This window comes from Dendrobates tinctorius, unplaced genomic scaffold (genome assembly GCF_039654945.1).
Source record: "Dendrobates tinctorius isolate UK_male_01 unplaced genomic scaffold, ASM3965494v1 ptg000024l, whole genome shotgun sequence".
Taxonomy (NCBI): domain Eukaryota; kingdom Metazoa; phylum Chordata; class Amphibia; order Anura; family Dendrobatidae; genus Dendrobates; species Dendrobates tinctorius.
In genome coordinates this window covers 13,731,547-13,757,648 of record NW_027361692.1, presented here as the reverse complement: position 1 = coordinate 13,757,648, position 26,102 = coordinate 13,731,547, and the positions used below count along the sequence as shown (strand labels likewise).

General features: G+C 42.3%; 1 protein-coding gene across 3 annotated transcripts in view; it reads left to right on the top strand.

Annotated features, from left to right (window-relative positions):
- The window catches only part of SMAP1 (small ArfGAP 1), a 341,686-nt gene that overhangs the window by 276,093 nt on the left and 39,491 nt on the right, over positions 1 to 26,102 (top strand). For all 3 annotated transcript variants that reach the window (XM_073569371.1, XM_073569373.1, XM_073569372.1), the window contains one exon: positions 22,511 to 22,635. In XM_073569371.1, the coding sequence (XP_073425472.1) occupies positions 22,511 to 22,635 (125 nt within the window). The remainder of the gene's footprint in view (positions 1 to 22,510; positions 22,636 to 26,102) is intronic.

Below are 26,102 nucleotides of genomic sequence, written 5' to 3'. Positions count from 1 at the left end.
AGAACTGTTATATATTACAGAAATAGTCTGGGGAAAAGTGTATTGTTTGCTTGCACTTTTGGCACGTCCCCCACTGTCAGGCTTTGCTGCTCCTTGTGCCCAAATTCTAAATTCGTCAGTGGCATGGGGGAAGGGGGTATCTTTTTCTTGATAAGAGTACCTCACATTATTAGAAATAAACATGAGCCCATTACTTTCAACAAAACACAATGCGGCAATCCATGGAAATAAGCCGCCATAATAATAATATGTTCCGCTCCATAAACATACAAATTTAGGAGAAAAAAGGGAGCAAACGAATCCAAGTAGTATAAAAATATCAAAATCCTTTATTAAATGCAAGCACAGACAATATATATATAAAAAACCAGCAAAGTTGCAGATGACAAATAGACACCAATATTAAGAAGGCAGGTGGGGGTGAAAAAAAAAAAAAACTGCACCTGTATATAACATTAGCCAGGATAGTTTGTAAAATATGCTGACACAAGGGCTGTTACAAATGCCAAATAATCGCCATATAGGCTGGACAAAATATCTTCAGGGCAACCAACCGATGTGTGATCAGGCAATAGGGCTAATGACGGCAAGCAGAATCCATAACATTCATCATAAGTTACATCATATATCTGTGACAGTCATATGGAAAAAGCTTACCAGGTGGTGCACAGTTACCCCCAGCCGTGGAACAAACCTCCGACGTACGTTTAACGCTCAACAGGCGCTTTGAAAAACAATGGAGAAAGCACCTCCTGAGCGCAAAACGTACGTCAGAGGTTTGTTCCACGGCTGGGGGTAACTGTGCACCACCTGGTAAGCTTTTTCCATATGACTGTCACTGATATATGATGTAACTTATGATGAATGTTATGGATTCTGCTTGCCGTCATTAGCCCTATTGCCTGATTACACATCGGCTGGTTGCCCTGAGGATATTTTGTCCAGCCTATATGGCGATTATTTGGCATTTGTAACAGCCCTTGTGTCAGCATATTTTACAAACTATCCTGGCTGATGTTATATACAGGTGCAGTTTTTTTTTTTTTCTCCCCCACCTGCCTTCTTAATATTGGTGTCTGTATGTCATCTGCAACTTTGCTGGTTATTTATATATATTGTCTGTGCTCGCATTTAATAAAGGATTTTGATATTTTTATACTACTTGGATTCGTTTGCTCCCTTTTTTCTCCTAAATTTGTACCTCACATCATGTAGTAGTTGGGTTCTAGGAATATACATTTTTTTTTTCTTGTGAGGCAAGCAGGAGCCGACGGTGACAAAAGTTTACATGCGATTCTCTGAAATGCATGTGCTGGGAGGAAAAAAATCCACTAAGTGGATATCCTGTGAAACAGAAGGGCTTTCAGCTGCCTCATTGGCATTGTCCTTTACAAGATGTACACTTCCTGTGAAACAGAAGAGCTTTCAGCTGCTGGCATTGTTCCTCAAAGAATTGTAGAGGTTTGTACTCACTCAGCTGCAGTTGAGGTAGGCACAGGAAGTGGTATTGCTGAAATGTCCAGGCAGATTTATTAAGACTGCATAAACCGCTCAGGGAACCAAACAAAAGAACAGCCTTTTCTGGCATAAAGTGAAAACACAAAGTAAAAAGTTCATACAATATAGCTGGTGTGTCTGCTCAGGATAGTGTCTAATTCTTTAGGCCTTGGCACAGCCCTATATAGAGGAGATCCACACATCTCCAGACACTGAATGAGACACTCGGTCTCCATTTTATGTGCCAAACCACACCCCTGGGATGGGGATTTGTGAGCAATCATTCCCACCAATTTCCTTTGACTGCTCATAAAACCTGGCCATGAAATGGCCTAATAACTCTCTCATCACTATATGTCCTGAAGCATGCTTTCCGAGCTCGCATCCCCAAAGCTACCAACCTCGATGATGCATATCTCTCCTCAAGGACTCATCCGACGGCCATCTTGCATACCCTCCTCTGCCCAAAGCTGGGGGGATTGGCACCTTCGCCCCTCAAACAGTGGACTCTCGACAAAGCGTCAGCATTGTCATTCAGTTTTCCTGGCCTATGCTCCACATGGAAGTTAAAATCCTGAAGTACTAGAAACCACCTGGTCACTCTGGCACTCTTCCCCTTCTTCTCCCTGATCCACTTCAGTGGGGCATGGTCTGACACTAGTCTGAACTTCCTGCCTAAGAGTGTCCAACACCAACTTGATGGCCAAATATTCCTTTTTCACTATGGAGTAATTCTCTCAGGATAACAACTCAGATACGTTATGGGGTGCTCTTCCCCGCTCACCTCTTGTGATAAGACAGTGCCCAGCCCGACATCTGACGCATTGGTCTGGACCACAAAGTCCTTGGAGAAATCCAGTGCTACCAGCACTGGCTGTTTAAATTGAGCTAGCTTCAGTTTCTTAGCTTCTGGAGACCACTTAGACTTAGCCGACTTTGTCCCTTTAAGGAGGTCCGTCAGAGAAGCAGTTATCATGGTGAAGTTTGGGATAAAGCAACGGTTATAGCCCACAGTGCCCAGAATGCTCTTACCTGCTTCTTTGAAAGGAGTTGTGGCCAACTCTGGATTGCCTCAACTTTTGGGGTTTTGTTTCACCCCTGCCTACCAAATAGCCCAAGTATTTAGCTTCCTCTATTCCCATGGCACATTTCTTCATAGAGCATCAAGTATCGCCTGGACTTTGCTCAGATGGCTTCCCCAATCCTGGCTGAAGATCACCATGTCATCCAGTTAGGCTGCTGCGTACCTCTTTTGGGGAGCTAGGATCCGATCCATGGCTCTCTGGAATGTGGCTGGAGCTCCTTGTAACCCAAACGGCATCCTTGTGTACTGGAAGCATCCATCTGGCGTTGAGAAGGCAGTCTTCTCCTTGGCGTCTTGGGACATGGGAATTTGCCAAAACCCTTTTGTAAGGTCGAGGGTAGTTATGATGTACCAAGCCGACCCTAGCCTCTCAAGTAATGCATCGGCACAAGGCATTGGGTATGTATCGAATATAGAGACCTCATTCAGCTTCCTATAGTCATTGCACAACCACTTTTATCCATCTGATTTTGGCACTAAAACAGTTGGACTGGACCAGCTACTCTTGGTTCTTCAATGACTTCCATGCTCAGCATCCACTTCACCGCTTTCGAGATCACCTCTCTTCGGGCTTTGGGAATATGGCTTCATGTTGACCCTGACATGAGGCTCCGTCAGAACCTTATGCTCTATGATCTTTGTACAACCTGGTAGTTCTGAGAACAGGTTTCTGTTCCGATGTAGCAACTCTTGGCACTGTTGCTTTTGGGCACATGACTTTGTCTCTGCCACCTTAACTTCCTCCACATCAGCTTTAGGCTTAGCCACCAAACACGGAGCTTCCACGGGCTCCCTACCTTTCCATTGCATTATCAGGTTAACGTGGTGTACCTGGTAGGGTTTCCTCCTTCCTGGTTGGTGGACTTTATAGTTGACATCTCCAACCTTTTCAGCTATTTCTTAGGGGCCCTGCCACTTGGCCAGGAATTTATTTTCTGCTCTAGTTACCAACACCAGTACTCAATCCCCAGGGTCGAAGTGTCTCACCCTCGCTGACCTATTGTACACCCTCGACTGTTTTGGGGAGGTGTTCTCTCATGATGGGCATCACCTCGACAATCCTCTCTTGCATCTGGGCCACACTCCGGTAATATGTCTCCTTCGCTACATCCAGGAGTCTACGGGGGTGTCGGTCGTACAAGGGTTCAAAAGGTTTGACTCCAGTAAAGGTTTGTGGGACTTCTCTGATGGAGAACAGCAGGTACGTCAATAGACAGTTCTGGTTGTCCTCTACGACCTTCTTCAACATGGCCTTCCAGGTTTTATTACATCTTTCCACAGAGCCATCGGTCTGTGGATGATAGACTGAGATCCATAGTTGTGTGATTTGCAGGGTTTTGCACAATTCACTTATCACCTTTTGACATGAATGGGGTCCCTTTGTTAGGATCTCCTTAGTCAACCCCGTTTTTGAAAAGGTGTGGACCAACTCCCGGGCTATACTCTTGGAGGAGTTTCAAAGTGGTATGGCTTCCAGGTACCGTATAGCATAGTCCAGCTCCACCAAGAGATACTAACCACGCCCCTGGGGTGGGGATATGTGAGCAGTCGTTAACACATCTGTTTTGTCTGCCCATAAAACCCGGCCCTGGAATTGCCTAATAACTCTCAGCACTATATGTGCTGAAGCATGCTTTCCGAGCTCACCCCACCAAAAGCTACCCACCACGATGATATAGATCTCCCCTCAAGGACCCGTCCGGCAGCCATATTACAGGATGTAGACATTTTTGCTCACAAATTGTAAAATTCCTGTGAACCAGAAGGACTTTTTGCTTCTTAACTGCCATTGTTCCTCAAAATATGTAGACTTCTTGTGAACCAGAAAGACTTTCTACTCACTGGCATTGCTCTTTCACATCTGATATCTTTCTCTATATTCTTGTAATGTTACATGAAATCGAACTTTTACTGCATTCCTATTCTCAGCTTTTACAACACCCTGTATTCTGTGAATGGTCTTCTTACAGGAGATGCTGTCATTTTTTTATTTAATACAGTATGCTAAAATGTGCTTGTTCACATAGGCATATGTTATATATTAAGTATGTTATGTATTCTAGTATTTATTGTGCAAAATCTTTAGGCAGGTGTGACAATATTGCTGCAAAGTAAGAATGCTTTTAAAAAATAAGTTACCGTATATACTCGAGTATAAGCCGACCCGAGTATAAGCCGACCCCTCTAATTTTGCCACAAAAAACTGGGAAAACTTATTGACTCAAGTATAAACCTAGGGTGGAAAAAGCAGAAGCTACTGGTAAATTTCAAAAATAAAAATAGATACCAATAAAAGTAAAATTAATTGAGACATCAGTAGGATAAATGTTTTTCAATAGCCATATTGAATCAGGAGCCCCATATAATGCTCCATGCAGTTCATGATGGGCCCCATAAGATGCTCCATACAAAATACACCCCATATAATGCTGCACAAAGGTTAATAACACAGGTCAACGAAAAAAAATTTTTTTTCTGGTGTCCAAAATATTTTAATGAATTTGGGGTATTTTTGGGGTGCTGATTCTGAATATGTCATCAGTTTTGCCAGATTGGCTCAAGTTTTTGAGATTTTTGGTATCTTATTTATAGCACTTGTTGGTAAATGCGACGCATCATCTCATTAATTTCTTTGGATTAGTACTTGAACTGAGCAGTTCTCAATATAGTTTTGTGTTAATTAGTGTTCTAAAAGTTTGTTCATAGCTTGATTTTTGCACTAACTTTATGTTGTTGTCTGTTTTCCAGTGAAAAGCATGAACTCATCATGAAGAAGTTGTCTTAACGATCCAGACTCATTCTGTTACATTTGTGGTGAATATACACTGCCAAAACATAGAAGAAACATAACACACTTCGTAAAAAAAGTGTATTTTGCCTATTTTGGGGTTATGCTTGGGGACCAAGACAAGTTTTGGGTACCACACATAGTGTGCAAAGCATGTATCGAATTATTACGAAAATGGAGCAAAGGACAAAGAAAAAGCTTCAAATTTGGTGTTCCAATGGTGTGGAGAGAGCCAAAAAATCATCATGATGACTGTTATTTCTGTGCAGTGCAAGTGCAAGGATTCAATAAGCATAAGAAACGAAAATGGGAGTAACATGGAATCTGCAAGAAGGCCTGTCCCTCATTGTGAAGATGTGCCTGTACCTGTGTTTACCATAAATAACAGTCATCATGATGATTTTTTGGCTCTCTCCACACCATTGGAACACCAAATTTGAAGCTTTTTCTTTGTCCTTTGCTCCATTTTCGTAATAATTCGATACATGCTTTGCACACTATGTGTGGTGCCCAAAACTTGTCTTGGTCCCCAAGCATAACCCCAAAATAGGCAAAATACACTTTTTTTACGAAGTCTGTTATGTTTCTTCTATGTTTTGGCAGTGTGTATTCACCACAAATGTAACAGAATGAGTCTGGATCGTTAAGACAACTTCTTCTTGATGAGTTCATGCTTTTCACTGGAAAACAGACAACAACATAAAGTTAGTGCAAAAATCAAGCTATGAACAAACTTTTAGAACACTAATTAACACAAAACTATATTGAGAACTGCTCAGTTCAAGTACTAATCCAAAGAAATTAATGAGATGATGCGTCGCATTTACCAACAAGTGCTATAAATAAGATACCAAAAATCTCAAAAACTTGAGCCAATCTGGCAAAACTGATGACATATTCAGAATCAGCACCCCAAAAATACCCTAAATTCGATGAAATATCTTTGGCACCAAAAATGCTGTTGACCAGTGTAATGGTCCCATGAGATGCTCCCTAGAATAATATGCCCTATATGCTGCTCCATAAAGGTTATGGCCTCATAAGATGCTCCAAAGATTATTCCCCCATATGCTTCCCCATAAGGTGATCCATAGATTATGCCCCCATATGCTGCTCCCATATGCTGCTCCATGGATTGTGCCCCATATGCTGCTCCGAGATATATTATGCCCCCATATGCTGCCCCCATAATATGCTCCATACATTGTACCCCCATATGCTTCTCCATAGATTATGCCCCCATATGCTGCTCCTTAGATTATGCCCCCATATGCTGCTCCATATATTATTCCCCCATATGTTGCTCCATGGATTATGGCCCCATATGCTGCTCCATATATTATGTCCCCATATGCTGCCCCCATATGCTGCCCCCATAAGCTGCTCCATAGATTATGCCCCCATATGCTGCCTCCATAAGATGCTCCATATATCATGCCCCCATATGCTGCCTCCACACGATGCTCCATATATCATGCCCCCATATGCTGCCTCCATAAGATGCTCCATATATCATGCCCCCATATGCTGCCCCCATAAGATGCTCCATACATTATGCCCCATATGCTGCCGCTGCAAATAAAAATGATATACTCACCTCTCCGTCGCTGGGTGTCATGTGCCGATGTTGCTGCTGGCTCAGGACCCGGCACCTGAGACATTCACCTGTCCTGTGTCCATTGCTGCTCACCGCTATCTGCCACGTCATCTGTCAGTGACGTTCAGGCAGCAGAGGGCACGGCGCGCACTAACCACGTCACCGCTCCCTCTGCTGTCTGAATGTCACTGACAGAGGACACATCAGACAGCAGCAAGCAGCGATGGCCTTCAAGCAGGTTGCCTTCAAGATAGCATCAGAGCAACAATGCATGTACATTGTTTTTTAAGGAACTTAGCAGTGAGGTTGTTCCAAAATGTAGAAAAAAATAAAGATCCTATGCTGGCAACTCCCTTTGCAATTGTCGACCAATGACTTCCCTGTCATGCTTGATAAATTTAGAGAAAGTGCATCCCATGGTAGCACGTTTCGACAACACAGGCTGCTCACAGTAGCATACAACTTTCGGCCTGGCACTGTTGTATTGAAAAACACTTGCTCAGACGCTTTTGAAACATGTCTGTACCACAGGTTCCACCACCAAATCAATTTAATACTGAGCTGTTAGAGAACCTGGATCGTCCTGAAGAGTCTTTCATGAGGGAACGTCACACCAGTACTACTCACAGGATTATGGTATGTTCTACCATGGACTGCAGCTTCTCTGGACTTGTCTCTCATTGAGCACATCTGTGTTACCACTGGTTGACAATTGCGAAGAAAGCCGCCAGCAGTGGTTCCTGATGGTTCCTTGGCCAACAAATAATGAATCTCATCAATAACAGCCAAAGTGCATGTAATTCTGTGCCTGGCGCTCATAATAAGTACAGAATAAATTTAGATATTTTATTTCCATTCTTTTTGTCACTTATGTTTATTGATCTTGTGATCGCCATAATTCCACTAATTTTCTTTCTTGGTGTTGCAATTTCAATGTTGAGGAGTGCGTATGTATATTTGTTTGTATAATACATATATATTCTCCCACTGTTGCATTATTGATCACTATAAAATGATATTTTTAATAAGGTTGTAAAATTGATTGATCTACCAACATGGCTTCATTCCAATAATATGTTGCATATACACACTGTAATGGTGCATTTATCATGTCTACGTAGGAAGATTCGTCCTGGCATATGAAGCCTAAACCATAGCATCTCGCCCCACAACAGCCAGCAGAAATGGCTTTAATTTTTTTCTGTCCGTGGCGTTGCTTTTTCAGGCTCTACCGTAAATCATGACAACGTAGAGCCCAGCGCCCTTTGAGTTATGACAGCACTCTAATAATGTGAATTTTTATGTCAGTCATGGCTCTTCTGCTCTATCTGAAGTGAGATCTCATTTTTGCATGGACTGTTACTTTAAATATTAATCCCCAGCGTGTGTTCCATTTTTGCTCAATGCTGAGATTAATCCAGTACGGAGCTTTGCTTAACTGATAGCATATTAAGTGTGGATGTATTTACTTTAAAAGGTGAGCAGCGCTCAAAATGTTAATATATTCACTGATAGATATAGAGAAACTCAAAGCAAATGTAGCCATTATACCTAGAATTGAATATGCATGCAGGAGCACGCAAATAAATGTCAAGACCTTTAACAAATCAAATCTGCCTCATTCGCACTAACGTTCAGTTAGTTTCTGAAAACCTTTCTGCTCAATATATGTCTGGCAAGCCAGGTGTTTGTCCTTAGGCTGAGAGAAGACCCCACAGGTATTTAGTATGACCCCTGACACGGGCAATGAATAAAACGAGGCATAGAGGAAAGGTGTTAGCGGTCTGATGGCTGTTGGTTGTCCGGGCTGTCTGATCCAGGCAGGACCATGATAGAAGAGCAGCCTGGCGCACTGACATTTGGGCGGTCACCGGTGACCTCTCCAGGATTGTGTTCTCTCCGTACTGATAAGTGAGGCAGTGCCGCTGCTGTGACATGAGACTTCTTAAGACTGAGTCATCTTGTTATCAATGCGTCATTTAGGCGCTGATGAATAATCACTAGGAACCAGAACTTTAAAGCAATAGGAAGAGATGTGAGTAGTCATGAGCGGCCAAAAGAGCACAAAAAGGGTGCAGCCTGGATGACCGTAAGAAACCATATTCCAGTCTGCAGTAGGCAATCTTTAAATCCATTCTGAGGGTATTTTAATGAGTCTTCTTCTTAGGCTCTGTTCACATATCCAGATGATATTTCCTTTATTTACTGGTATTTTTCTTTTTAATCTGTTTTGGGATAAGAAAAACAGAAGTCAACGGAACCAATATTGGATCAATTCAAAGGGGACCGAAATGTCCTAAAATGTCATCAGTTTCCCTTTGTGCTGTATCAAAAAGACTGGCGCCCCCCAAAAAACCTAGCTAGTGGATCAAATCTGAATGTCATTTGCTGTGTAGTGAGAAGTAACGCAACATGGAAACCAGAGCATGCACCTGCGTTTGCTCAGTTTGTACCCGATCCAGTTGTTTTATTGTTAAGTACTGGATCCATTACACATGATAACTGGACAGGTGTACAGAGCCGTAATTATGCTCCTCATTATGTCTCTCACTAATTGCTCAGTAGTTTTGATCACTCAAAAGCCGTAGTACACAATGCACCTATTAATGCAATTTATTTTCACCCGTTACATACTGTAATTACTTGAGATTTTTTTTATTTGCGAATAGCTGCTTTGATTACTGTTTGGAGTGATAAGTCCTACAGCCTTTCTCTATTTTTTCATTTTTTATTTGCTTCAAAGTTATGCATTTCTTTTTCTACCTGGAAACCACCAACAAATTACTGTTGAAAGAACAAATTTTCACAATGTAAATTGGTTGCGGGCCATGAAGCAATAGGCTGTGGTTCTGATATTCATGAACAGCGAGCAGATACGGGTAGAAGAGAAGATGCCGTGCATTGGTCTGTATCTTCAGTAGGTAGTGTAATTAAGCATAATTTAGTTATTCATTAGTGCCAGGCTTCGCAGCCAGCAGCAATTCTAGAACGCAGCTTCCATCCAGCCTTTAGAAACACCTTAATGGCCTATGTTGACATCCTTTTTTTTTTACTTTTTTTTTCTCATAAATTTTTTGCCATTTAAATCCTCCTCTTTCGGTTTCCTGATCTAGTTCTTTCTGGTTGTGAAAATCACGTCCTGTATCTGTATGGTCTGTGGCATTCACTATGGATGTATTTCGGAGAAGGAGAAAATGTTAGTTGCTTGTAAAAAATAGCGAGGCAGCGATTTCTCTCTGAATTGCTTTGCATCCCTTTGTGCTGTGTTTTATGGCATGTTAAGGAGTAGGTTTTACACTGTTACCTGTCTTATGCTGCGGATCGTGCTTACTCCTGCAACTCTTTGCCTCCTGAGCATTTCAAAAATCTGAGCCGTTTTTCCTGCTGCTCAGCCATCTGGCTCATAGCCCCAGGATGGAAGAGATGTCACTCTGTTAGGTGAGAGAGTGATATAGAAGACATGGAAGTTGTATTCTGCACACACATAGTGTTATAGCATCTAAAATGAATTTAACACTTTCACGGCCTCGAACGTAACACCGAAGCCTCTCTAGCAACTTGTTTCCTGCAAACCTGCTTAATATTAACCCCTTATATTATTCTTAACCTCACACATCAGACAATAGCATCCCGATGTGTGAAAATGCCGCAGCTCTCAGCTATACACTACAATTGACGCCTTGATGCATCAGCCTCAATTTGTATTGGCACCAACCATGATTTTTTAAACCCCTTAGATTCTGCTGTTAATAATGACTGCAGCATGTAGATGGCTAACAGAGAGGGTAGGGGCTTCCTCTTTAACCCCATCAGACAGCAAAGGGTTTTAGTGGAAAAAATCTTAGCTGCCGACAGAATGGAAACGTATATCCTAGTATGGTACAGTAAGGTGGTGGTTCATTTCAACGCATTTTGAAGTATATAACTGCTTCTTCAGGGCAAACCACATGTGCAGGATTTGTCCACTGACTCCCTTTGCAGTCGAATGTCTGACGGTCGCTTGATGACCAGTGGATTCGCTGCAGCTGCTTTTCTACCGATAAGACCCTATTTGCACTGATCTCTCCTACAGTTTTGTGGTTATCTTTAACCCCATCGGCACTCTGAGATCATGATTGTGTGGTTCTCATGTTTGCCATGACAATTCATGGCCAAAATAATGGCTCTAGAGTCTGCCGGCTACAGGGGTCTGTTCAAAAGTTACCAACATTTTGGTGGTAAAAATAACATTTTTCCTTCCTGTCATGCCACTGTGTATTAATTCCTGAGAAGCACCCCAAGGGTTAATAAACTACCTGACAGCAGTATTGAATCTGTTGATGGGTGCTGTTTTTAAAATGGTATAACTTTTGGGGATTTTGCAAAATATAGGTCCCCCAAGGTCACTTCAAAACTGAATAGGTCCCTAAAAAAAAAAAAAAGTTTTGTAGATTTCCTTGAAAAATTGATACTTCTAACACCTTAATAAAATAATAATTTAAAATCAGTGCTGATGTAAAGCAGACATGAGGGAAATGTTGTTTAATAACTCTTTTCTGTGGTATGACTATCTGGATTAAAGGGATAATCATTCAAAGTTTAAAAATGGCTAATTTTTAGAATTCTGTGTCAGTTTTCTGATGTTTTTATGAATAAATGCAGAAAATGTTAACACAAATTTACCAGCCACATAAAGTACAATTTGTCACATAAAAAAAAGAAACAGTCTCAAAATGACTGAGATCTATTGAAGCGTTCCAGAGTTATTACCACATATAGTGACACTGGTCAGAATGGTAAAATTTGGCCTGGTCACGAAGGGGTTAAAAGACTATAGCCTAACAAAAGAAGATAGAGAATTGTTGAGGCTTTTGTCTATACCCTGTGTACACCTTTTGCTATACTGGCTATTTTTTGTGGTCTGATGTGGTCCCCTAATAGTCTCATTTACAGCAACGTGTATTTCCCATAATGCTTCAGACTCTGTAGATTTTTTTTAATCATTTCACAAAATGCAAAGTGAATGCATAAAGGAGAAATTGAAATCACATCAGTATTTGGTGTGACCGCCCTCTGCATTCAATGCATTCCATTGGCTGAGAAAATCTGCCCAAAAGTGATGTGTGGCTTTTCAAATGTTAGCAATCGACATTACCCAAAGAATCCTATTCCTGCCCCCGCTGTGCAATGAGTAATGAAAGCATCTGCAGGAACGTCTCCATGACTTTGGAGATTATACTGATGTAGATCACCTCTGTCTGCCAGCTAATCAATATGAAAATGGATGCCTGTTCATTTAGGGCACATACATTATTCATAAATGCCATAATGCTACCTATATATTGTCAGCCCTTTAAGGGATTATTGTTTGGCCAGTATATGCTTTAGACCAGTCACTTACCTTGTGTAATGATGCCCATGAAAGTCCGTATTATATGTCACCATGTAGTCGTGATAGATGGCTTCACAATTGCAATTCTTTTGGTATTAGCATTTATAGAAATGCTCATCTACTACATTTACTGGTGTAAATAGATAACTAAAATAAAAATATATATATATATGTCACATGATGACTGATTTCTAGCATACTTTGTACAGTTTAGGCTAGGTTCACATTTGCGGTTGGGTCCGCAGCATATCGTCTAAATGCATGCAAGCACATGCTAATGCGGTTGCGTTGGATAGGCCAGTGCTATTTCCAGGCAATTTTTTTTTACACAAGCCACGCCCAATGGGTGTGGATATGTAAATTCTGGCGTACGCAAAGTGTGCGCATGTTGCGTACGCTTGCGTTCCCATAGATGGTAATGCAGGGGGTTTTTTTACGCACTTCATCCGCAGTTATCCGCATGCAGATGACTGCGGATATTTGACGCCGCAAAAAATGCAACATGATGCGTTCGCTGCGCCCCGCCACACACCGCGAAATGACGCAACCATACGCAAACGTATGCAAACGCATGTCCCTGCATACACCATGTTAAAAATAGGTACACCTGACACATGCGGATGTATGTGGCAGAAACGCTGCGGACACAACCACAAATGTGAAACCAGCCTTAGCTGGAGTTTTGATTGTGCACCTGACAGGTTCCGCCTCTATCTAGAAGGCCAGTTATTAACATGGCCTGCTATGAAATAAGCTGATGGAGATTATAGGAGCAAGCTGCTAAAAGTAGAATTATTACAGAGCCCACATAGAGCACGCAAATTCTATGCCATAGACAATTGTTTGTCTGGTACACTTTATAGAAACTAGACTTCTCAGGTGACCTTTCAGAATAAGCTATCATGCGTGTGCATGAGGAATGGCAACATGTCTGGCCATTGTATGGCTTGTATTCATCACTGACCTCTGCATGATTTCCAATACACAGAGACATGAGTAGGCTTGTCCACCCCCTTCTATGTAATACATGTTCAGCAGTAAGTGGAGTATAGTGTTCTGCAGTAATGAGCAGTGTAACTGTGAATCCAACCCTAGGTTGAGATGAATACTTACTAGGAAGTATCAACATGGGTGTGTTTTCCCTCTGTTCCCTTACTCTAATCTCTCCCCAAATGGAGTTCAATAAGCAGCTGTAATTTGTTTCCTCAGTGAACGAACAGTCTTGTTTTAATACAACAGCTAAATGTTAGCAGTTTTTCAGTGGCTGAGGTAGTGGAAGGTACTTATAAGTAGGGAAAGACACTACTTTATCTGGTAGTATATTACAAAGTTTCTTATATTTGCATACACTATTGATTTATGGAAAGTTTTCTGAAACTAGTGTAACCTTTAATGCCATAATTCCTCATTTCTTTTTTGTGAAGTTCTTTTGATGCAATGGCAAATATTGATTTAAAATTTAAAAAGAAATATGAAATGAAGAATGTTTACTACTTCTTGATGGATCCACTTCTGACTTTGGCCTGAAAAAATTACGGCTCAGAATTAAGACTGACCATTTTCTCATGAGTCTTGCGTGGTGGAATTAGACTTTCACCTCTTTATGACTCTGGAGCATGTGATAAGTGGTGTGCGCGTCAGTGCACTACGCCAGAGGCCTTACTCCAGCCTGGGACTGGAGTGAGATTTCTAAAGTATGGAATGCCACTGCTCATCTTGAATTAGACGCGGAACCCTTGTCTCGACCCAGCTCTACCCATTTCAGAGCAGCTGGGAGAAACTAATGTGAAAACGCCAAGTCACAAAATCTTGGCCCAACTCCAAGGCGTGCAAAAAATTGAGACTTTTCAAAACTTTTACACCACTTTTTTGTGTAAAAGCTTTGACAAAGCTGGGCCTATGTGTCTTATTTCTGCCAAAATGAGCAAACAAATCTAAATTTACACATTAATCCAAAATTGAATTCAGCTGTGAGTGTTATTTTTTTTCCAGCTGTTGTAAGCAGGTTCTCACTAAAAATCTCATTAGCAGCATGGGGTTTTCAAGATTTAGTTTTAGGATACCATTTTGAGCTTGCAGAATGGTGCATTGGAGGCGTGTGTTTCTGTAAGTAAATGTGCCTTGAAATAGTAGCACAAGGTCATTCTGACCAAGGGCACGAGGAAGCTTAACGCTGGTCTGAGTCCCAGTGGGGAGGCTGGCCTATATCTGAATGTTTTTACATTTTGAAGCTGTGAGATTGCTTCCTTTTATATCTAAATGTTAGCACCGTCCTGTCAGTGCAGTAGAAATAGAACGGCTGCTTTTCTGATTTCTACGTTATGTAGTAATAGCTTCCCTTATAAAGAACTAGCTGCTTCTCATCCGGTGATACAAGGAGTGTGTATGAATTAAAACTGTTGCATAAAGCAGTCTTATATGTTACAGATAAATATTTTGGATTTTTGCTATACCATTAAAGTCAGTTTTAGTGTGCATTAGTACTATTTTACTAACTATATTCAGTACCAGACTCTGTGGCAAATGAAGGGGCTGCACAGGGCATTATGTAACCGGTGCTGCTACCACCTTCACTGCAGAAGTAATCTACTGTACAGCGCTTAAAGGGAACCTGTCACCATGAAAATGCAGTACAATCTGCAGACAGCATGTTATAGAGCAGGGGGAGCTGAGTAGATTGATTATATGGTTTTCTGATCTCTGATTTAATCATTTAAACTTCTGTTCTTTCTGGGATTTTTGGTCCTGTGGGCGTTTCCATCAGTGACTGTCAGCTGTCTTTTCTAGAAGTGTGCATAAAGAGAGAGCTGTCAGTCACTGATGGGGACCGCCCAATGGACTGAATACCAGAAAAATCAGAGGTTTAAATGAATAAAACACAGATTATATTGAATCTTTTCTCACAAACCATATATTATTCTGCTCAGCTCCCCCTGGTCTATAACATGCTGCCTGCAGTTTGTACTGTATTTTCCTGGTGACAGGTTCCCTTTAAAAGGAATCTGTCACCTATTTTTTGGTGTATAAGATGCTGCCACCGCCATCAGGGGCTTATCTACAGCACTCTGTAATGCTGTAGATAAGCCCTCGATGTAACCTGAAAGAGAAGAAAAACGAGTTATACCCATCCAGGGGCGGTCCCGTCTGGCGCCTCCCATCTTCTAGCGATGACGTCCTCTTCTTTGCTTCCCTTTGCGACTCTGGCGCAGGCGCACTGCTCTGCCCTGTTGAGGGCAGAGCAGAGTACTGTAGTGTGCAGGCGCCAGAAGAGGTCCAGTGCCTGCACACTTGCAGTACTCTGCTCTGCCCTCGACAGGGCAGAGCAGTGCGCCTGCGCCGGAGCCACGAGGAAAGCAAAGAGGACGTCATCGCTAGAAGATGGGAGGCGCCAGACCGTACCGCGACACCCACCGGACTCGGACCGCCCCTGGGTGAGTATAATATAACTCGTTTTTCTTGTCTTTCAGGTTACATCAGGGGCTTCTCTACAGCATTAAAGGATACTGTAGATAAGCCCCTGATGGCGGTGGCCGCATCTTATATACCAAAAAATAGGTGACAGATTCCCTTTAAGTGCTGTCAGCATTGTTATTTCTGCAGTGAAAGTGGTAGCAACACTGGGGCAAATAATGGGACTATACAGGGCATCATGTAACCAGAGTCCATCCCTGCATACAGGTGGTAAAATAGTGTTGAGATGTATATGTATTAGACAAGTAACCTACCAGATCTCATATTTCCAGAACTGCAGATGACTGTGCATGTTTGAATTGTGGATAAGCATGAAGACTGGAAACCTAGGCAGCCTCTGACTTCATGATACAGATCTCTTATGGGTTTCATGACTGCTTGCTGCAGCAAAATCAAATTGAAGCTTTAGAAAGTGAGAGGTTCACAATCTTGGCTCTCTCCATTGCTATAGCAACATCTATTGTTTCTTGAATATGATGCTCATTTGATTTGTGGTCCCGTGTGTGCATTAATTTATGAAGTGTGCTGCTGGTACACTGTCATAGACACAGGCTACACTGAGACGTGCAGGAATTTAGATGTAGGAGGATGGCTTAGATTACTGTAATAAAATAAATATTTTATCTTGATACATACATGCACATGAGGCATATGTATAATGTATGAATGTGTGGATATCCCGTAGTTTATTATATACCAGATTTAATATGTCTGTGTGTAGAAGTCCAGTAGTCTGGCCACATTTCTAGAGACCATGGAAAATCTTCTAATACTGGTTTGTGATAACTCAGCTTTTATTATAAGCTTTGTAAGTACAGATTTTTGTTGTAATGATCTAATCAGGGCTGTGGAGTCGGTAAGCCACAGTTGCGACTCCGACTACTGGATTTTATCAGGCTCCGGCTCCGACTCCTTCATAAATGGCCAATTCATAACAACAAATTTACTGTTGTAAAATATTAAACATCGTGCTTATTCAGTTTCTCACCATCATATAAGTAATCAGACCACTTAGAGCAAAAACTACATTTATTAGAATACAATTAGAATATAGCAAATAACTTTTATAAACTTTTCTAAACTGTAAGTAAATAGGCAATAAACACTTTTATGCAGTTAATAAGAAGAAATCTATAAATTTGTCTTCAGAAAAAGTATTGCCTCTGTCAGATCCTCCTTCATGGATGCCCTCAAATCTGATCTAATTATTTTGAGAGCAGAGAACAACCTCTCTACACTAACTTGTGTTGGTGGCAAAGCAGTAACCACTCGGGCAACATCTCTGACAATGTCAGGATACAGAGGAATCGCTTGTTGCACTGTTATTTTTGATGAACGGTCAAATTTCTCAATTTCTTTTAGTGCACATGAAAAATTCTGCTGAAATGTACTGGCTGTGTTCCTTGATGGGGATGACTCTTCTATGCGGGAACGCTTTGCACTGTCCTTGTGATCCAAATATTTTTTTAAATTAAATTCTTCATCAGTTGATGATGAGGGTGAAGATGTGGCAGGACGACCAAATTCTTCTTGTTCCTCCTGACTGTTCTGCAACCCTTTCATCCTTACTGCTATTTCAAACAGAGCTTATTTTCCTTTACTTAGCTGTTGATCATCTAGAAGAATCTGATGCATTGGGTCTACATAAACAGCTGCCAAAAGAATGTTATTTTGTAATAGTAGCTCCTCTCTCCGTTTCATTGATGTAGCAATGCCACTTGCAATTAACCCTCCTCTTTGGGACAGGCGAAACATCAGGTTCTTCCACTCCTTTAAGAAAATACCTGGAGTTAAGTCCTCTGCTTGTAATTTTTTAGTCACTGTAAATGGGTGCTCTAGCAATTTTTCCAGCTCAGTCACCTGATTCCACTGACTTTCATTTAGCATCAGTTGAGGGTTAGCCATGTCTACAAGAAAGGTTTTCAGTTCAACCAAGCGCTGAATCATTAAGTAAGTACTGCCCCATCGTGTGGCTTGATCAATAATTGCCCCTTTTCCAGCACGTCTCTTCAAAATTGAGTCAACTTTAGGGGTTCTGGCAACAGTAGCCAATTTTCTCACCTTGCCAATCAGTGCAGCAGCATGTCCTTCTTGCAGACTGTCTCTTATAGCCAGCTCTAGCGTATGCACAACACAGCGCATGTGATGAATGAAAGAACATATTGACAGTTTCAACAAGATCATCTAAACTATCATGTTGCTGTTCATCTGAAGCAACTTCAGTTTGCTCCTCAGTTACAATACTGTGTTCCTCTATTTCAAACATTTCTGTGTCTGTGGACCCAGAATGTTCTTCTAGCTGCTGGTCACCATCATTACTCTCATTCATTAGCTTAATAGTACTTATCATATTTGAAGCATTGTCAGTTACGACAGAAAGAACTTGCTCTTTTTTAAGTTCATAGTCTTGCAGAACCTTTTCCACCAAGACCTGGAGAAACTCACTGGTGTGATGAGCTTTGGTGTCTTTTACTGCCAATGTCTTGGTAACTATTTCATTTTTGTCACAAACAAATCGGACATTGATGGCAAAATAGTTCACTCTGTGACGTGTGCAGGCATCCATTTTAAGAAACAGAAAGCGTCCCTTGAGAGTTTTTTTAAGTTCTTCCTTTTGTTTAAAAGCTTCTTCGATTACTAATTTTCTAATACTCTCTCTCTCCAGAGAAACACCAAGCTTGCGGGCCATTTCCCCATTCAGACACATAAAAGCTGGTCGTGAAAATAATGAAATAGGCACACTATCCTTTACAACAAGCTCTATGATCTGTTTTTTAAATGTATCTACTGTCATTGTCACAGTAACTTTGTCACTGACAAAATATCTTGCAACTGATGGCTGCAAAGTTCTCTGCTCCTTTGTTTGGCTGGAAGAGCTGGGCACTGGTTCATTGGTTTGGATGCAGTCTTTCTCATCCACTGCTTTCAGTACTTCTGGATGAAAGCGCTGTAAATGTCTCTTTAGATTAGAAGCTCTGGTAGGAGCATTTTTATCTTTACCAGAATATGCACTCATCTTGGCTTCACAGCATTTGTTTTCGTCTGGATCATTTGTCATACACTGACAGACATAATGTTTTCTATCTTGAGTGATGGTGAAATGTTCAAATACAGCTGATTTAATGTGATGCTTCTTTGACATTCTCAGGTTTTTAATTCTGCATTCACAATCCAAATGACAATTGTTTTTCCTAAAAACAATTGTACAAAATTATTGCCAGGTCGTACAACTGATATAGTGGTCAGTCATACTGTTATTATTCCTCATGTACTCACAGTTAACTGATGCAAAGTTTGTTGAAAGGATAATACTTCTTACAGTCTTCCTCTTCTGAGTAGCAGGCAGCTGTGAGATGCTTGGAAGATGCACACCTAGTATGATCTAGTCTAGAGGAGGAGCTTTACTACTAAGAATTTGCAACACATTTTCACTTTCAGTTTCATACATTGTAAGTAGGGGGGTTGGGGCAGCATGAGGTTAACAAAGTATAAGATTAGATAAGGGCAGTGGAGAACAGTGACACACAAGAAGTAAGAAATGTCTCTATCTCCAGCAGAACTGCTTATCACTGTTGTTCATAGTTTGATAGAACATATATATTTGAGTAACATTTATAAAATTCATATGAAAGTTCAATTATGAAATATTAATACATTTTTTTTAAAGCTGGAGTCGGTACATTTCTACCGACTCTGACTCCGACTCCAACCAAAACTAACTCCGACTCCACGACTCCGACTCCGACTCCACAGCCCTGGATCTAATATTGTACTTTTTTAATATTAGTAAGAGTAAATACATTTTTCATTTAAACCCTTATTTCCTCCAGTTTTATCTGAAAACTTCATTTCCTCCTCATTCCTATACAGTTCTCCTTTTCCTTTCCTTCCCCCCTGGTGTCAGTAGTAATTTATACCCCAAATCATCCTCTCTGCTCTCCACATCCATCTAAACCTGGGGTGCACAACCTGTGGCCCCATGCGTTCTGCAATGCCAGTTTGTGCAGCTCCCAACTATAAGGACACAAATGCTTGTCTGGCAGGTTAACTACTTGAGCAGCCACACAGAACAGTAGTGGCAAGGAGCAGGGACTGGCAAATACTGGTGGTGCACTATAAAGACATGTCTGGAAACCTTAGGGTATGTGCCCACAATCAGTAATTGCTGCACGTTTGATGCTACGTACTTATGCAGTAAATGGGATTTCAAGAAATAACATGTCCACTATGCGTCCATAGACGCTCCCGGATAACCTGTGGAGATGGACATGCGTCGCGTCTCTCCAGGCTTCATCATGTCAATTTCTCTTGCAGAGACCAGCATCTCCGCAAGAGAAGTTTCACCATATGATTGTATTGAACACGGTTGATCCTCATGGTTAAGCAAACACATGCGTTCAATAGACTGCAGCTCTTTGGACGTGGCTATTATGTGCTGCGTCCAAAGCATTGCTTCTTTCGGATTGTGTGCACCCGGCCTTATACCTCAGCACAATGGGGTCTGTTGACCCATTTCATACTCCAGAAAAGAGTGTGCGTTAGACAGGTGGCCTTCCATGCCTCGGACTCTTCACCATGTTCAGCAGTAACTCTGTTGTAGAGAGCCATGTGCATTCATGGCCTCTTTCTTGTTAGGGTTTAGAAACAGGTATTTTTTTTTTGTGTGTGTAACAAAGATTTAGAAGCATATTTTACTGCAAAATCCACATAAGAACAGACCTTTAAGGTATCTACTTTTGATATGCCATAAATGTCACAAGAAGGTACTACCCCTTTCATTTTAATTGTGGCCCATGGAATTTGTTCAGTATGACAATGTGCTCCTTGGACCAAAAAAGGGTTGTGCACCTGTAAGGTACTCAGGCCTCTAGCCATGGGTGGTGAACTGCTGTTCCACAACGCCCTGGCACTTTACAAACAGTATTCCAGTCCGTAATTATTGTGCATTGCATTGGACTCACTTGAAGGCCGGAGGCCTCCTCTGTATCCACATCCTTGGCTCCAGGACCAGCCACACACACATCAGGGGACACCTGATTCATTTTAGCAAGTTCACTTTACTTGGACATATCAAGTACATCAGTCTTTAACACCCAGTATCAGGCACAGCACCCTCCAGTTCTTGTCCCCCTCAATACAGGACATTTAAATCATTTTCTTACGTTCTTCTCTGACTATCCTACTTTAACAAGTCCTGTTAGCCCTAGGGATTCCCCGTCTGGCACCGCAGTATTTTTGAAATCTGCTACGCTTCCCTCCATCCTGCATCCTCCGTATGGAAGGGAGTAAGGCACTCTCCTCAGTGCCTATTTTGAGTTGGTCTCTATGGCTGGATTTTGCAGAAATGTCCGCAGGAAATTTGGTGCAACCTAATACCACCAGAAGACTATGTACTCCACGTGCCTCCAGCTTACTGCCACTTGAATTTGATATAGTCTCTCATGAACACTCTTCCCACTGTTGGCTAGACCAATCTTTAACTGTCTTTACTCTGTATACCCCAGCAGTCTGTTGCTGGGCAAACTTAACCTTTTACCTGCCTAACTACAGTCACTGCCTTCTAACCATATGCCGTAAGCATATTACACTTACAATTCCTCTCACTGTCTAATATGCGCTGTCCTAAACACTATATCCTATACTTTCCCTATAGCTGAGCGTACCAACGTTACCTTTGCAGTACCCACACAGCAGCAACAGTGCCTATCACACTCTGCATTGCTTACCTTACACGCTATACATTTTACATTTCACTTGTCACCATAAAACGCATGGCAATATTCACACCACGCAATTGTTGGGGCAGCAACCTGACGGTCTTACACCCTTACACACTCTTGTTCTAAACCCTCCTCTCTGACCTTGAGATTCATCTAAACCCTCCTCCCTGACCTCCATATTCATATTCAACCTCCCGAATGGCCCACGGATCCAGATTCATCCATCTAAATTCTCCTCCTAAACCCTCTTTCCTGGTCTTGACTCATTTAAAAACCTCCTCTCTGGCCTCAAGATTAATCTAAACCAGTGTTTCCCAAACTCAAGTCTTCACGGCCCCAACAACACATGCTTTCAGGATTTCCTTACTATTATAAATGTGATGGAATTATTATTAAGGCACCAGAAACTGCCATGGGTTTTCTCACCTGTGCAAGACTAAGGAAATCCTGAAAACATGGTGTGTTGGGGCCATGAGGACGGGGTTTGGGAAACACTCATCTAAACCATTTTTCCTGGTCTCAAGATTCATCTAAACCATCCTCCTTCACCTCCAGTTTAATCAATCTCCTCTACCCTGTCCTCTAGATCCATCCTCCTCTCTAGCCTCCAGATCCATGTGTCTAAACCTTCCTCCCTGGCCTTCATTTGAACCATCCAATCTGCCCTCTGGATTCTATCTGCTTTCTGTCTTGTGTTTACTTGCTGCTACTTGGTCAGTTACTGTTCCGTATTGTGGTCTTGAGCCCCATTTTGTAACTTTTTTCCCATTTGTAAATTGTGAAGTCTAGACACCAGAATCACTGATTGTGGCATATAGCTTAGGGCTAGAACGAGAAACCTACAAAAGGTCTGAACTCTGTTTTGGGTCCGGGAGATTCTAGAATGAGGGTGTGAATCGTGTAATGGATCATTAGACATTTTAGTAGAGTGTAATCTGCTTCTATGCGGTTTTCCTCATGGATTTTTGTTTTTCACATTCAGATACTCCCACCGAGGTACCAGTGGCAAATGGCAACGCATCTACATCAAGCACTTTAAATGATGACCTGGATATATTTGGTCCAATGATCTCTAACCCCCTGCCATCCTCCGCATCCACAACGCAGGTAACCCGTATGTGGCTTTTCTTGGTATTCGCCTATTTTGAAACGTTGGACAGGTTAAGTTTGAATGGGCATGGATGTTTTCTATCCGGCATGCTTGGCAAGTTTAAAGTCAGAAAGTTGTGCAAATCTGTGCTTATTAACAGCAGGCATAAATTTTCATTTTCTGCCTTTATATCAGTCAAAAAGTACTAGGTTCCTTAAGAGATGTGCATTTTTTTAAATACTTTTCTAAATCTGTCACTAGTCTTTTGCCACTTAATCTGAGAACAGCATAATGTAGAGACAGAAACCCTGATTCCAATGATGTCACCTACTGGGCTATTTTCAGTAGTTTTGATAAAACAAACCACTGTTCCTAGCAGGAGATGGTCACTAAAGGACTACTAAACCCGCTACAATGTAGTCCTCCATATTCAAGAGCTCTGTATAACCCTGCACCACCACTGATTGGCAGCTCTCTGCTACCAATCAGTGCTGTAGTCGGGGTTATATAGAGCTGATCATTCAGGAAACTGGTCAAACGTCAGCAAGCATCCTATACATCTCTGGAATCAGGGTCTCTGTCCCTACATTTTGCTGCTCTCAGAAAGGGTAGCAAAAACCTTGTAACAGATTCCCTTTAATAACATGGGCTAATGTACATTATAATTAAAATTGTGAGATTTATTACTATATAGTTGTTGATATTGTGTTTGTATAAAGTTGGAATATCCTTTTGAATGTTACATTTTCTTCACAGCCAAATATCAGATCAAAGTGTTCCACACTGAGCTCCTAATCAATAGAAGAAATAGAAGTTTTATCCCTCGTGTTTTCATCAGTGTCTATTACTGATTGAATTTTAGACATTAGATCTAAAAGCTTGTAAGGGATAAGGGAACACTTCCCCTCGAAATGTGAAAATTAAGCCAGGAATATTGTTGCCCTCCCTGTTCTTACTTTGCTGATTTTTTTTTTTTTAGATGACGGAGATGGTCAATCTGATAAAATTTTCATAGAAAATGCTGGGGTTAATCTTTTACTGACCTGTTAAATTTTAGGTGGTGGCCAACTGAAGACCCATCTCCTTAGCTGAGGGGCATGGCTTAAGAGTCTTTACCTATAGATAGAGTGCCTTCTGCTGCAGCCGGTTGTCTCACGGCCAGGCAGCGGACAATGATGAGAAGGGAGGGCATGGACATGGCTGAGAGAGACTTGACGTCTTCATATATTTTTCAGATTTAAATATTACCAGTTACGTGATTCTTACTGTCTGACTCATGGGCATTCAGGTTTCACTCTGAACTGCTACAAGGAGAACTGAGCGAGATGACTAAGTGGCCTAATCTCAGAGTGAGTCCCAGCGGCTACTCCCCTCCTGACGCTGCGTGATTGCCAGGTCTTATCCTGTACACATGCAGGGAGATATCAGGCAGGAAGAAGCCAGAAGGGATATGTTCATTACTCCCTGATTAAGGATGGCTTCACTGAAATGCCATAGTTTGAGTGAAACAAATATATTTAACAATGCAACCTGTCCATGATACATACAGCCTGCGGTTGAGCAGCATGAAACATGGACATGATCCCTAAAAAGGGATTTTGTCGGCAAAACCAAAAAGAACAAAAACTGAATTTACCAGCAGCCACAGTGTTATTCTGCAGGTAATACCATTTCACATATGCAAAAGTAATGAAGAGTGCGGCTGCATGTTGTTGTATCCTCCCTGCAGCTACTCACTTCCCAGCCGCAGGGGTGGCTCCAAGGCACTGAACAGTCGGAGCTCCCTACACACTGAGTGCACTGACTGACATCCTACTGAACACACACTGCAGAGCAGAATGCTGGGAAGTGATAGGTGTGATCACAGCTCACTTATTGTGTAGTGAGCCCTGGTGCTGCCCTGATGGCTGAATGCAAGCAGCTATAGGGATAATTAGACAGCCATTTAATATAGCGCAGTGTTTACCTACAGATTTCCACTGTAGCTGCCGGTAAATAACATTTTATTTTTTTATAGCTGGTTCCCTTTGACTGTTTTATGGCACAAACAAAGATCTTAGAAATGGAGTGTTTTATGGGAGGAATTGCTTGTATATGTCATTTTTTGTACAGTTTGTGTTTAGTGTTTCTTTAAAGAGGTTGTCCAATACATATAATGATTTTTTTAAATGTCTACCTTTTACGTCCTAACCACTTTTCTTATTTATGAACCAAAACGCCAGTTGGAATTATCTTCCAGAGTAATGAAGAGATCCATTATAATAAAATCACATCTTTGTAACCTGTATATATTCAAGTATAAGCCGACCCGAGTATAAGCCGAGGCACCTAATTTTGCCACGGAAAACTGGCTAAGCTTATTGACTCTAGTATAAGCCGGGTATGCATTGTCCCCTCATCCCTGTCCTGCTATGTGTGGCTCCCCCTGTTGTATGCATGGCTCCCCCATCCTCCCCCTTGTATGCATGGCTCCCCCATCCTCCCCCTTGTATGCATGGCTCCTCCCGTACTCCCCCTGCTGTATGTATGGCTCCTCCGTCCTCCCCCCTGCTGTATGTATGGCTCCTCCGTCCTCCCCCCTGCTTGTATGTATGGCTCCTCCGTCCTCCCCCCTGCTGTATGCATGACTCCTCCGTCCTCCCCCCTGCTGTATGCATGACTCCTCCGTCCTCCCCCCTGCTGTATGCATGACTCCTCCGTCCTCCCCCCTGCTGTATGCATGACTCCTCCGTCTTCCCCTTGCTGTATGCATGGCTCCTCCTTCCTCCCCCTGCTGTATGCATGGCTCCTCCGTCCTCCCCCTGCTGTATCCATGGCTCCTCTGTCCTCCCCCTGCTGTATGCATGGCTCCTCCGTCCTCCCCCTGCTGTATGCATGGCTCCTCCGTCCTCCCCCTGCTGTATGCATGGCTCCTCCGTCCTCCCCCTGCTGTATGCATGGCTCCTCCGTCCTCCTCCTGCTGTATGCATGGCTCCTCCGTCCTCCTCCTGCTGTATGCATGGCTCCTACGTCCTCCCCCTGCTGTTTGCATGGCTCCCCCTGTTGTATGCATGGCTCCCCCATACTTCCCCTTATATGCATGGCTTCCCTGTACTCCCCCGTGTATTCATGGCTCCCCCTTACTCCCCCGTGTATGCATGGGCTCCCCTGTCCTCCCCCGTGTATACATGGCTCCCCCATTCTTCCCCATGTATGCATGGCTCCCCCATCCTCCCCCGTGTTTGCATGGCTCCCATCCTCCCCTGTGTATGCATGGCTCCCCCATGTATGCATGGCTCCCCCGTACTCCCCGCATCTCCGTTGTCCCAGGCTGGCAGCTTCTTCCTGTGCAGAGCGGTCACGTGGCACCACTCATTAAGGTAATGAATATACACTCCACGCCTATGGGAGTGGAGACACAAGCATATTCATTACCTTAATGAGCGGTACCATATGACCACCATGCACAAGAAGAAGCTGTCGGCACCTGACAACTGAGAAGCAG